We start from the raw sequence: 12,897 nt of genomic DNA on the forward strand, positions 1-12,897 counted from the left end.
TTGTAACTCTTTACTTGTCGCAGAGGCGTCGTATATATTGAAACGATGGGTGATTCATTGCGGTTTACGGAAGGGTCTGGCGGCAACAGAGAAGTTGGGAAGGTGCTGGTTGATTGAAGCGTTGCGACAGGAGCGGAGATTGTGGCAGTGATTGCAGGTGGCAGCAACAGATGGCACAAAATAGTTTGGAGCCACAAGACAAATGCGATGGAGTACAAGTCATACGGCAGCTTACAGACGAGTGACGATGAATAAAAAGCAGTAAAGGTTGGTCTAACAGAATGATAGGTTGTGAAAATGACCTACAAAACAAACCCAAGCAAAATATGGGGATGGAATACTGAAATAGATCAAGATATTGTGGATAGAACCAATGTCGTCAGAGTGCAGCAAGCATCAGTATCAAGTTTGCCTGTCATCCATCATGTCGTCCAACTGAGACCTGACCAATCCCACTCAAATATTGGAAGCCACCCAGTTCCCGAAGCCGAAAAAGCGTCCATCTCTGTGACACTGGACGTCCAAAGAAGTCATCTTCTCTGAGACAAGCTGCATCATGCATGCATACCTTACCAACGGTCTATAACGAAAGACATATGCAACATAGTGATATTCTTTCCACGGAAACTCCCCTTGCGCCAGTTTATATGCTTGCCTCCCTGTCCCTGATCGTAGACGGCATGCAATCATTATGAATCATTTGGTCCTTTCAAGTCCAGTTGCTTGTGTCCTCCACTCCATACAGCAAAACATACTTGAGAATATCTGAAAGGGAGATGATGCCCTTGAGCTTGTTGTCGTCGTCCACCACTATCAGACGGTGAACTCTGCTCTTGCGGACAGTGTCAAAGATGGAATCCAGGCGATCGCCTTCGCTGCATGTGTAAATGCCTGGACTCTCATCGGATCTCTTGCATAACGCCTCTCCGACAGAGCCATCCAGATCTTCGTAGGCGCCGCCTTTGATACATGGGATAACATCAACCGCTTCAAACACATTCAGCACTCGGCCGTGAGAATCGATGATTGGGACACAGCTGATGTTGTATTTGACCATGAGATGAACGACTTCAAGGACAGAACTGCCCATTTTGGCTGTAGCAATGCCTGTGTATGTGCCGAGACCAATCTCCCGGACGGTCTTTTTCAGCAGTACTGTGTTGTGTTCGTTGTTGACCGCGATAAACTTGAGGATACGATATTGGGTAATGACCGAAACAACCATCTCCTTGTTGGTCTCGCTGTCGACATCTACAAGCGGGATTCGTCGCGCGCGGGTCTTGAGCATGCGTCGACATGCCTCGTAGAGCGGCTTCGAAGGATGTACCGAAACTGTCTCGATGGGTATCGCGCCGATCGACTTTTCAATATCTGGCTGCTGTTAGCGATGAAGGTGTCGAGAAGAATATGACCAACTTCTTAAACTGCTTAGCCGGAATTGATCGAGTTTGTGGAACTCGTCGGGAAACTGGCAATAGTACTGGATGACATTGATGAAATCGGTGCTCGTAAGAATGCCGGCGAACCTGGAAGTTTTGGAGTTCCATAGAGGAGCCGATACTATCGCTGTAGAAAGTTTTAGCATCGGTCAAAACTGCAGATGGGGTGACGCACAGTTCTGTGTTAGGATGTTGATCGCTTTTTTTATGAGGAGTTCGTTATCGAGGACGATGAGTCGGAACGAGAGCGGCAGAACATCGTAGCTAGTGCGCACTCTGAGGAAATCGCGAATAGCATTCTACAGCAGCATTAGCTCAGCTCAAGATATCTTCAACGGGATGCGCGCGTGCCCCACGTCGATTTGTACGGACGGAGGGATGCGACGAGACAAGTGCTCGAAAAGACAGGCAAATGACGGTACATACCAGACCCTGCAACTGATCTCTGTCCAGAGGACTCAGAGGTTTCGGCTCGGTAGGTGCCATTGGGCTCCGAATGGAAGTCCTGCGTCGAAGGTAGGATGACGGAGCGACAAAATGAGGGACATGGACATGACCGGCGACTGAAGTGGAGTTCGAGAGGCCAGTGGAGGTTGATGCAGCCCGCCTGCGTGGAGTTATCAAAGCCGGTCCTGTTACGACTCCAACTCCAGCTGGAGGTGCTGTGGCGTCTGTGCCTTGAGGTGGTGCTGAAGTTGTGGTCGAAGCGCTTTCGGCTGCTGTACCAGTCATGCCAGGTACTGTGCTGGTGCTGGGGGCATCAGTTTCGGCGCGGGGCAGCTCGCCCGCAGTATCGTCACCGTCTGCATCACCAGTTGAAGATTCGGTCGGAGGCTGTTGTGGTTCGGTTTCGGTCTGGGATTCTATCCATGATTTGACTTGTTCTTGTGCCGGATCTTCGGGTTGAGGTTCTTCTGTCTTGAGTTCGCCTTGGGTTCCCAGAGGTTCACTTGGTAGAATGACATCTGCTGGTGCTGGTGCATTTGCTTCGGTTTCGAGGGGCTGATCCCCTCGTACGGGTTCGGGTTCTGGATTTCCCTCCATTCCAACCAAGTTCTATATCTTGATGTTGCACAGTAGAACGCGACAGTGAATCAATCACACCTCAAGTATTTTGATAATTCGTAGGTTGGGAAATCGTAAGTGATGAAATGCTGCACAATTGTCAATGGCCAGAAGAGAAAGAGCAGTGAGCTGAGCTGTGGCGCATTACTGGCGGTAGAAAACCCGATGATGACAAAAGGTAGACAGAGGAAATAGGAATAGAGCGACAACAAGCTCTGAAAAATGGTCAGTAAAAATAATCCGACAAATTTGGTGATTGTTCCATATCAATAAGGACGCAGTTTGCTTGATAAAACGTGAGAGAAGACGCAGTCGGAGTGCAAAGAGGGAAAATAGTGCTCAAATTGACCATCACTCGCAATCGCCCGGTAATCGGTCGGGCATTTGACAGACAACCTGCTTCGGCTGTAATAAATGATAAGAGAACCACCTACAATACAGTTTGCCCAACAAAAGTCCAGCATTACTTTTACTGTACAGCGGGCAGACACTACAGTTCAGTACTCCATACCGCTGGCCAACATGGGATCTGAACAGACCCTTGACACTACACAGGCGGAGTACAACCAACAGCGTCATAGGCAGATCGACGATGAACTTTGCGTCTTGGCATTTTTTACAGTTGATGATGATCTCCGAGCCTCAGGATTGGTCCGAGTCATTGACATTTCAGTAATATATCATCTTTTGTAGTATGTGACAATGGACAGTCTTGTGATGATGAGTGTCAATTTGACTGCTTCACAATGATATTCAAAATCCCGCAACCCTTCTTGGCTCATTATGTTTATGGCCAGGGATTTTTTGTGAGACAGAGGATGGAGGGATGGATCACAATCCAATCTTTAAGCCGCACAATATCCATATCAGTAGTCTGCATGTCTTGGATCTTCATTCCTCATAATCACGTCGTGTGTGTTACTGTAACCACACTTATGAGGAGTAATTTCAAGGGTCCAGGATAAGATACTCCGACCATAACCAGCGATGTCTCAGATAACATTCGATCCTTGTAGACGCCAACGAAGGAAAGATCACATTCTAGTAATGAGTAGTTTGTCAAAAAGTATGCTAGCTCCATCACAACTTTGTCATGGTATCAAAGGATTAAAGACGGTACTGGGTAGATTGTCCGTGACGACTTCAAGTACATTTGTGCTAAACAAAACGATGATGTCGACTGGACCCTTTCCCTTTTTATAAGCCGGCAAATAATCACTTACATGTGAGAATTGTATGGATTCAGACATTGTCAGAAGGTACAAAGGAGAGATAGCTCTCTAATTCCCACGTGTTGTTGAGTTGAATAAAATCGAAAGTGGTGTCTGTACAACTTCACTATCGGATTAATATCCCAATGAGTTGATATGGATAACTGTGATCTGATATGTTTATCACATGTGAGTGCTAGAGTCCAAAGATAATCCAATAGAGTCAAGGACCAGGTAAAACCAAGGACACTCAAGTAACTCACCGAGGTAATCAGGGTTGTTTTTGATGCATGTTCATACAACATCTGGCTTGCATCAACTTATCTCCATAGACTTTCTAACATGGTTCACCGTTCTTGATGAGGCGCTTGAATGAATGGACAATGACAGTTCAGACTTGGCCCGAGCTCCTCTAAAACTCCACAGCAGCTGGGTTCATTAGAGGTGATCCACTATAACAGCTGTCGGGCTAGCGACGACACACTAAAGAATCAAAACAACAGCGCACGTATCCGCCAAGGTGACCCTGGCGGACCCTGCTTGTGGCGGATGACCTCGAACTAAATGAAGTCACTTTATGCGAGAACTCATAAAGACTTTTCTATCCATAGACACAGAGTGTGATCTAAAGTATCTTCAAGTATCTTGTCATCCCGTTCTTTCCTTAGCTCAGGCCTGACCTCAGGCAGCTTGACTTTTAAGCTGTAGAAGGTCCTACCCGAGCTGCGGCGCTTTGCTTCTTTTTGGCGCGCGTCCATCTTGATCCCCATTCTTTCCCTCGCCAACCAACTGTGAGGCCAAGGATCAACTCCCCCTCGGATTCATCTCTCACCTCCAATTCATCCGCAATCTATATTTCCCTTCACCGTCCTGCGCTCTTGACACTATCGTCTTGTCGATAATTGGCGTTGGTTGTCTCTGTCGTCGGTCATCTCCTCTGTCGCACAGCTCGACTCTTATTGTTTTTGTGCTTGCTTGAATCAGCCAACCGAGTCCGCGACAATTATAATCGATTTAATCCCTGTTATCGTGACGCACCGACAGGACGACAGTTTCGTCAACAACCGAGCCTTGACCGACTCTCCATCAAACTTCGAGTTTCCAACTATCTCCAAGCCGTCACCTTTATCGGCCAACGACAAACTTCCATCACCAAAGACTGCTTTTTGTTCCGGCCATGGGTATATGCAGCTCTACGTGCTGCGGAGGTACGCATGCTCCATCATATTTATGATAGCCTGCGATGGATCTGACTGTTGTCTAGGTCGAGCCCGCGATGGCTTGTACGAACCCGTCCTCGCCGATAGCGAACGAGAGGCTGTAGCCGACCTGTTACAATACCTCGAAAATGTATATAACTTGCGATGCTTATTGAGATCGTTGCTGACTTTTCGATAGCGCGGCGAAACCGACTTCTTCTCTGGCGAACCCTTGCGTGCTCTGAGCACCTTGGTATTCTCGGAAAACATCGATCTTCAACGAAGTGCTAGTTTAACTTTTGCTGAGATCACTGAACGAGGTATGTATCAGGCATGGGTATATGTAATATTGGCTTACCAACGGTTAAAGATGTCCGAGAAGTTGACCGCGACACACTCGAGCCTATTCTATTCCTCCTCCAGAGCCCCGATATTGAGGTTCAGCGAGCGGCCAGTGCTGCGCTTGGCAACCTGGCTGTCGACAGTACGTGCCTCTCAATATTTCCAACACGGCAGCTAACAGTCTGTAGCCGAGAACAAAGTCCTCATTGTGCAACTTGGTGGATTGACACCTTTAATCCGCCAAATGATGTCTCCCAATGTCGAGGTCCAGTGCAATGCTGTGGGATGTATCACCAACCTGGCTACACATGAAGAGAACAAGGCAAAGATTGCCCGCTCCGGAGCTCTGGGTCCTCTGACAAGACTTGCCAAGTCTCGAGATATGCGAGTTCAGCGAAATGCTACTGGCGCTTTGCTGAACATGACGCATTCCGGTATGTTGCATGATCCCGAATGTATGCTAGTGCTAACAAGAGTAGATGAGAATCGACAGCAACTCGTCAACGCAGGAGCTATTCCTGTACTTGTCCAGCTCCTTTCTTCTCCTGATGTCGACGTTCAGTACTACTGTACTACAGCCCTCAGCAACATTGCGGTCGATGCAAACAACCGACGAAAGCTGGCTCAAAGCGAGCCCAAACTGGTCCAATCTTTGGTCAACCTCATGGACTCGACCTCACCAAAGGTTCAATGTCAAGCAGCCCTCGCCCTCCGCAACCTCGCTTCAGACGAGAAGTACCAGCTCGATATCGTCCGTGCTAATGGACTGCACCCTCTTCTTCGACTTCTTCAATCCTCTTATCTGCCGCTTATCCTTTCTGCTGTTGCCTGTATACGGAACATTTCTATTCACCCTCTTAACGAGTCACCTATTATCGAGACCAACTTCCTCAAGCCCCTTGTCGACCTCCTCGGATCCACCGATAACGAAGAGATTCAGTGTCACGCCATTTCAACCCTCCGAAATCTTGCTGCCAGCTCCGATCGCAACAAGGCTCTTGTTCTGGACGCTGGTGCTGTGCAAAAGTGCAAGCAGCTGGTTCTCGACGTTCCCATCACCGTCCAATCCGAAATGACAGCCGCTATTGCGGTCCTGGCTCTTAGCGACGATCTGAAGTCACACCTGTTGAACCTGGGCGTCTGTGGTGTTCTAATTCCTCTTACTCATTCTCCAAGCATCGAAGTCCAAGGAAACAGTGCTGCTGCCTTGGGCAACCTATCCTCCAAGGGTAAGTCAAGCCAGTCAATCTATAAACACGAGCTAACAAAACAGTCGGCGACTACTCCATCTTTGTACAGAACTGGCTCGAACCCCAGGGTGGAATCCACGGATATCTCTGCCGTTTCTTGCAGTCTGGCGATGCGACATTCCAGCACATTGCAGTCTGGACACTCCTACAACTCTTTGAGTCTGAGGATAAGACCCTGATCGGGCTCATCGGAAAGGCTGAGGATATCATCGAGCACATTCGAAGCATCGCAAACCGCCAGATCGAACCCGACAACGAATTCGAGGACGAGGATGAGGGTGAAGTTGTCAACTTGGCCCAACGTTGCCTGGAGCTTCTCGGACAGAGCATGTCCAAGGCTCATATCGAGGGCTAGACTCATGAACTACGTCTCTTGAGGTGGGTGCTCTTTTTCAACTCAAAAGCGAAAGCGTTATGGGGCTGGATGATACGACATGGTGTTGGGCGTCTTTACATATTTAAGAATGATTGGTTCTCCGGTGGCGGGTTATTTCTTTACACGGCTAGCATTGCCCTTTCAAAGGGCTTGTTTTAACATTGTTTTTTTATTGTGGTTATGGTGTTTGACGCATGGTGTACGAGAATGGACGCTGGGACGTGTTGTCCAAGAGGACGGCATTTGTTTCATTTTGTTTGATGAAGTTTATGCGGCGGATATCCGCTAGATCACTTACTGGGAATTAAATTTGGCGAGAGCAGATGTAATTAGACGAGCAGTCGTGAGTTTCTATACCCAGATAAGAGATGACATGCATATCAAGTTTGACTTTATGATTGTGGATGTCAATCCAGCTCATCAACCTTTTCTAACCCATTCTTCATCCACTGGCGCTCATTCCAGGGTAGGATTTTGGCGATGGTGGTGCCGGAGATGAGAGCCAAAGGCAAAGGACCAAAGTGACGAGAATCTCTTGAGGCTGGAAGGTTATCTCCTGAAATCCAACAATGACCCTCGGGGATCTGAAATGTTAATATGCTGTGAGATTGTTTATGGGGATAAATACCTGAATCATCAAGTCTTCTCCTTGTTCGCCTGGGGTTCCAACAGAGACATAGTCTCCTGGCATGCCAGTCACGCGCTTCACTCCCCATTGATTGTTGAAGATGGGAATGCGGTAGACAACTAAATCGCCTATAGAAACACCGCGACCATACCGACGTGTATGATCGCACAATATCCAGTCACCGTCAACCGTAAAGGTTGGTAGCATAGATGGTCCTTGAGCGGGACTGATGGTGTAACCGTAGGTGATGCCAAGATGGACGAGACAAGCAGCTTTGACAAAAGATACTGTCGTTCGTACTGGATGACGGGCAAAATGGAAAGAGGCCATCATGAAGTGCCCATGAGGCAGCTTGAATGAGAAAATGGAGGTATTGCAACGAAGCCATCCATTTATATGCCGGACTGCATGGTGTTGATTGTCTGGTGAGATTCGGCTGTCATTGGATATCGCCCTTACAGTGCCCCGTAGTGACGTTTCTGCCAAAGCCAACCGCCCTGTACCTCCCATCGAGAGGGACAAGATCAGTTAGTTAACAAATTCAACATTGAAGCCATTGTCGGCAGTGCCACTCTTTTACAGCTCTGAAAAGACATCATCTAATATTACTGGGTACCGTCCTCAAAATGAGCAGCTTCGCATGCCTCCAAAGCTCCCGCCGGGCTCTGTATCGAGTCTTTATCGAGCGTGAAGCTCTTACACGCCAATTCATACCGATACAACGAATACTACCGTTATACCAGAATCGCCGATTCTCCGTGTCGCCGCTACAATTGAAGGGAAAGGGTCGCCGAGGAAAAGGTCTTCTGGATGATTTGGCGATGGAACCCGATGAGGATGAAGCCAGAACCTTTGACCGGCGCTACACTACCCAGGAAGATTTCATCAAATCCGGCCGCGACCGTCTCCCTATAAATTTCGAGATAACAGACCCCAAAATCATGGTCCTCGACAATGGCGTCCTCGACGGACCCAAGCTTACGCGCAACGTCATGAGCCGTATCGACACTTCTACCGATTCTCTCCGAATGGCAACTCCCTACATCCCCGCCGATCTCAAAAAGAACGAGCCAGCGCAATATGCGCTGTGCAAGATCGTCAACAAGAGGGAGGAGTACGAGAGACAGCGCGAGCTCCAGCAGCGTCGTCGTGTGTCTAAGCAGACTTCAATAAAGCAAAAGGAGATTGAGATGAGCTGGGCAATCGACGATAACGATTTCAAAATCAAGACGAGGCAGCTCATCAGTTTCCTCAGCAAGGGCTGGAAAGTGGAACTCATCTTGGGATTCAAGAAGAAGGGACAAAAGAAGAGGACTTCTGAGGATACAGCCGAAGAAACGTACGGTAAAGTGCAACAGCTCATAAAGGAGCTTGGTTCAAAAGAGCACAAAGAGAGTGAAGGGGAGGTTGGCCGCACTATGAGGTTTTACCTTGAAGGTATTTACAAGGAGTTTAATACTGAACTACAAGCAGAGGCTGCTAAACAACAGCCTCCCACGGAAGTGGAGGAGCAGCAGCAGCAGGAGGATAGTCCCGTGGAAAAGGAAGCATAAATGTTCAACATGTATCAATAGCATCTGGGTATCTACCAGAAGGCAAAGTTCTAGCCGAAATGTAAAACAGAGAAAATATCATCAGCCGGTTGTCGTATCCCGGACATAAACCCGAATTTTGGACACCAAAACTCCAACCCAGTCCTGATCCCTTACAAGATCTCATCGCCATCCTCATCAGCTTGAACAGGAGCAGGAGCACTATCCATCTCCTCATCCAACTCAATTCCACTCTTCTTAGGTCCCTCCTCATCACCAGACTCTTCCTCAGCAGCCCTCTCAGCCTCTTCAGCAGCCTTGTTAATCTCCTCCCAGTTCTTAGCACGAAACTGAACATTTCTTCCCCGACCTTTACTCTTTTCAATTTTATTCTGCGTGCGCTCCGCAACAGCAGCAGCCATCTCAAGACCCTTTTCATGTCTCTGTCTCGCCTTGGCAGACATTTTATCCTTGCGACCGCGCTTGGCCTTTTTTGAAATACCGGCTGAGTGCTGCGCTGCTAAAACGGAAGGACGATGGGGGGCATCGCGAGGAGGAGGTTGGACTTCTTTTAGGGATTTGTCGGTGTTGATGTCGATGTCTGTTGCGCGACGAGCGGCGCGGGAGTGAATTGAAGGTGCTGTACATGTTAGATTTGGAGTACTGAGAGTTATACTGGAAACGTACCCTTCTTTTTGGCCATTTTGTCGGTTGTGCTTGGATTGGGAAATGGGATGTTGAATCTGCAACTTTCGGCTTGGTGGGGGATTGGAAATTTTGATACCCCACAAAGATAAGCTGACCGAGGCTTCACCGAACTCACCGAGATTGACGTAAGAGCTGAAGCATAACTGGGTGCATAAGTAACACTTATCATTCCCTGTACATTGGGATTTTATCAAAATGAGCTGGTGTATTTAATATTATATCTTTTTGTATTATTACATTGTGTGTCTGCTGAACTACAAAACTACCTTTGTGACATTGTGATTGCTACGTCTGTCATTCAACGTCTTCAGGTTTTAGAAGTTGTTATAGCTTCCATAGAAGGCCTATCAAAGCAGAACAAAATGTCAAGAGAAAGATCCATTAGTCTTTAGTCTTACAAAAATAGGGACTTACGTATTTATCTTTTGAATCTGAGGAATATTTAATTGACATTACTTATGTGTCTTAGTTAATTGTAGTTAACCTCGAAACACCTACAGGGTATCATACCGCCCAGCGGCTTCCGTATAATCAGCCATGTCTCAACTTGCCTCGTACACCTACTTTACTTGATCATCAACATTCTACGACCTACAATAATACACATCAATAAATTCAACAAAAACACACCGGAGAGAAACATTTAAGACCAAGAACATGCAGAATTCAACCTAGCATCAACCAGTCTACAACGTTCAGGGGCCCTCACCAGGTGACACACTAGCAATGCTCCCCATCACAACCTGTTTCGTCGCAGGATTACAGTATCTTCTTCATCCTACAAAACTAGTAAGGCCAAAGCATATATAGGTTTCACACATTCTAACGCGTTCAGGGAACCATCCAAGAAACCATCAACCCGGATGCTCTCATTCCGGTTACGCTGCTCACCACAGACGAAATCTTTGGTGATCTCGAAGGTGTTTTGAACCTATTCGATAATGTCGATGATGTATTTGTTCCAGATTTTGGATCAATTCTCGTGGAAAAGACTGGAAGCAACAGTAGCCGTGTTCAAGACGCGCGGCAAGTCTACCACATGGATTTGATCAAGACCCTAGAGGGCTTCTCCGAACTACCATCAGGTCCCTACTTTCTGCACGGTCCGAACCTTCACCAAGCTTGGAAGTTGTATGATGACGAATTTGGAGCTTTTACCTTTGGTGTTATTCCGGATGATTCTGATAAGCCAGACGAGTATGTTACTTTTCGCATACTGCACTACTTGCTGACCATTTCAGATACCAACCTCTCACTTCGTCTTCTGTGCAAGGGGATTCAGTGACAGTTCCTGTTCCTTCCAGACTCTATTATCCTCAACCCTCTCTCCGAAAGCCCTTGTCTGGTGTTCGTGTCTCTATAGGTGACACGATTTCTCTAAAAGGCACACACACTACCTTTTCCAGCCGCGCATGGAAGTCTCTTTACAAAGATCCATCGAGTGTTACAGCTAATTATGCTCAAGAACTTCTGGATCAAGGGGCGGTTATTGTTGGAAAGACCAAGTCAGCGCAATTTGGGACAGGTGTAGAATGGGTTGACCAGCAGGCTCCATGGAGCGCAAGAGGAGATGGCTATCATATGATGCAGGGTAGCTCTGTCGGGGCTGCATCAGCGTTGGTCGGATACGAATGGCTGGATCATAGTGTTGGAGTAGATGGTAAGTCATGACATGACAAGATTGCGTAGGATCTAACGATTACAGATGGTCGAGTCGCAACTGAGAACGGCGTTTATTCATTGATCCGACCAGCAAACACATCATCAGATGGAGTCAAGACAATCTCCAAGTAAGTACTGTCACTTGTCAATCAACTATACTGACAACTTCAGGTTTGACGGAATGAGATTCTTTAGTCGGAGCCTAAAAGGACTGCTTGATCATGCACCAGGCCCTAAAGTCGAGCCAAAAGGAGAGACCTTTGCCCCAAAGGTCATTGTCCCCATAGACCTGTCTTCACCTGAGGAGACGCAAAAGGCAGCCATCGACAAATTTGTGTCAATCTTCCAAGACCTTTTGGATACCAAAGCCAATTACATTGATATCAGCAAAAGCTGGGAGGAAAGCCCCCCATCTGAAGCATCAAAGGATGGGATGCAAGCATACATGAGCCAGGTAAGTTGAAAGTCGGCAATAAAGATGTTGCTAACATACAAGGCACCTTTCCGATCATGGTGTTACGACTATTACCATGCCTTTGATGATTTCAGAGACGAGTACCAGGAAAAGTTTCACAAAGAACCATTCGTTGAGACTACGCCGCAATTCTTCTGGTTTGTCTTGAGATCATATCATTGTCAATTACTAACTTTTCTAGGGAACGATGCAAGTCCGTAACGGAAGAAGAACACCGCGAAGACACAGAACGGCTCGAGATATACCGAAAGTGGTTTCACGATAACGTCATGAGCATCTCAACTACTCCCGAAAGCAAGACTCCCATTCTAGTTCTTCCATGTGGTGATGCTCAAGTCAAACATCGGAACGAGCCTGTGGCGTATGTGCATTACCTTGTTAACCTTGCATCAGTTGGCTGACGTTCTTATTAGTCCACCAACCATTTACAAAGGCGTTGATCCCACAACATTAGCGCCCGTATTGGGTGCAAGTATTTTGTCGTTTCCTTGTAAGTTGTCCTAGAATGAATACGAGGAGGAAAATTGACCGTTGTTAGTTACACAAGTACCCTACGAATCTGACATAACTGGCACGACTGAGTATCAGCCGATTTGCATCTCGGTCTTGAGTATTGAAGACGATCAAACATCACTTATTCAACTGGTCGAGAAGGCTTTACGGAAAGGACATGTCCCAACAGAGGTCGGTGTTGGACGAGTGGCGTTTCCAGTCAAAAAGTCAGACCACTTCGTCAAGCACTTACAGGCTCCCTTGCTGGTTCAAGGTGAATTGTGAGACGATATCTCATTTTACCCAGCCACGCCACTATTGGCGAAGTAAATGCCAAGATACCAACATTCAGTCGTCTCATTCCCCCAGATATGCATTCCCCGCGGTCTTGTTTGGTGGATCATTCCCCGGATGATGGAGCGATAGTGATTTGCGGACCCTGGTATGCATGCACAGCCTCGCATGTTTATCTTAACCTTGTACCCTGATTATTGAGACTTGGTAAAATCCTGAATACA

The 12,897-nt window shown here is 47.2% G+C and overlaps 6 protein-coding genes across 6 annotated transcripts; 3 read left to right on the forward strand and 3 right to left on the reverse strand.

Moving 5' to 3' along the window:
* Positions 1-709: 709 nt before the first annotated feature.
* On the reverse strand, positions 710-2,483 carry FSST1_000057 (AMP-activated serine/threonine-protein kinase regulatory subunit SNF4; the record flags this gene model as incomplete). Its single annotated transcript, XM_083232014.1, has 4 exons — positions 710-1,371; positions 1,417-1,566; positions 1,615-1,738; positions 1,866-2,483. 4 exons carry the CDS (start codon positions 2,481-2,483, stop codon positions 710-712), a joined length of 1,554 nt encoding a protein of 517 aa, XP_083090239.1.
* A 2,409-nt stretch (positions 2,484-4,892) lies between these two features.
* Positions 4,893-6,861, forward strand: FSST1_000058 (protein anchor VAC8; the record flags this gene model as incomplete). The annotated part of the gene is made up of 7 exons (XM_083232123.1): positions 4,893-4,923; positions 4,980-5,065; positions 5,114-5,234; positions 5,285-5,398; positions 5,445-5,690; positions 5,736-6,485; positions 6,530-6,861. The coding sequence occupies 7 exons, from the start codon at positions 4,893-4,895 to the stop codon at positions 6,859-6,861; spliced, it is 1,680 nt and encodes a 559-aa protein (XP_083090240.1).
* Positions 6,862-7,289: 428 nt separating this feature from the next.
* Positions 7,290-7,843, reverse strand: FSST1_000059 (endopeptidase catalytic subunit IMP1; the record flags this gene model as incomplete). The annotated part of the gene is made up of 2 exons (XM_083232231.1): positions 7,290-7,466; positions 7,511-7,843. The coding sequence occupies 2 exons, from the start codon at positions 7,841-7,843 to the stop codon at positions 7,290-7,292; spliced, it is 510 nt and encodes a 169-aa protein (XP_083090241.1).
* A 293-nt stretch (positions 7,844-8,136) lies between these two features.
* FSST1_000060 (uncharacterized protein) lies at positions 8,137-9,063 on the forward strand (the record flags this gene model as incomplete). The annotated part of the gene is made up of 1 exon (XM_083232343.1): positions 8,137-9,063. One exon carries the CDS (start codon positions 8,137-8,139, stop codon positions 9,061-9,063), a length of 927 nt encoding a protein of 308 aa, XP_083090242.1.
* A 152-nt stretch (positions 9,064-9,215) lies between these two features.
* On the reverse strand, positions 9,216-9,745 carry FSST1_000061 (Alb1-domain-containing protein; the record flags this gene model as incomplete). Its single annotated transcript, XM_083232451.1, has 2 exons — positions 9,216-9,682; positions 9,730-9,745. 2 exons carry the CDS (start codon positions 9,743-9,745, stop codon positions 9,216-9,218), a joined length of 483 nt encoding a protein of 160 aa, XP_083090243.1.
* Positions 9,746-10,476: 731 nt separating this feature from the next.
* Positions 10,477-12,664, forward strand: FSST1_000062 (uncharacterized protein; the record flags this gene model as incomplete). The annotated part of the gene is made up of 9 exons (XM_083232561.1): positions 10,477-10,539; positions 10,586-10,947; positions 10,992-11,410; positions 11,456-11,540; positions 11,584-11,866; positions 11,909-12,024; positions 12,069-12,248; positions 12,301-12,377; positions 12,426-12,664. The coding sequence occupies 9 exons, from the start codon at positions 10,477-10,479 to the stop codon at positions 12,662-12,664; spliced, it is 1,824 nt and encodes a 607-aa protein (XP_083090244.1).
* Positions 12,665-12,897: the final 233 nt, after the last annotated feature.

The sequence above is a fragment of the Fusarium sambucinum genome, chromosome IV (assembly GCF_050947815.1).
Source record: "Fusarium sambucinum isolate potato_lamoka chromosome IV, whole genome shotgun sequence".
In the NCBI taxonomy this organism is placed as follows: Eukaryota; Fungi; Ascomycota; class Sordariomycetes; order Hypocreales; family Nectriaceae; genus Fusarium; species Fusarium sambucinum.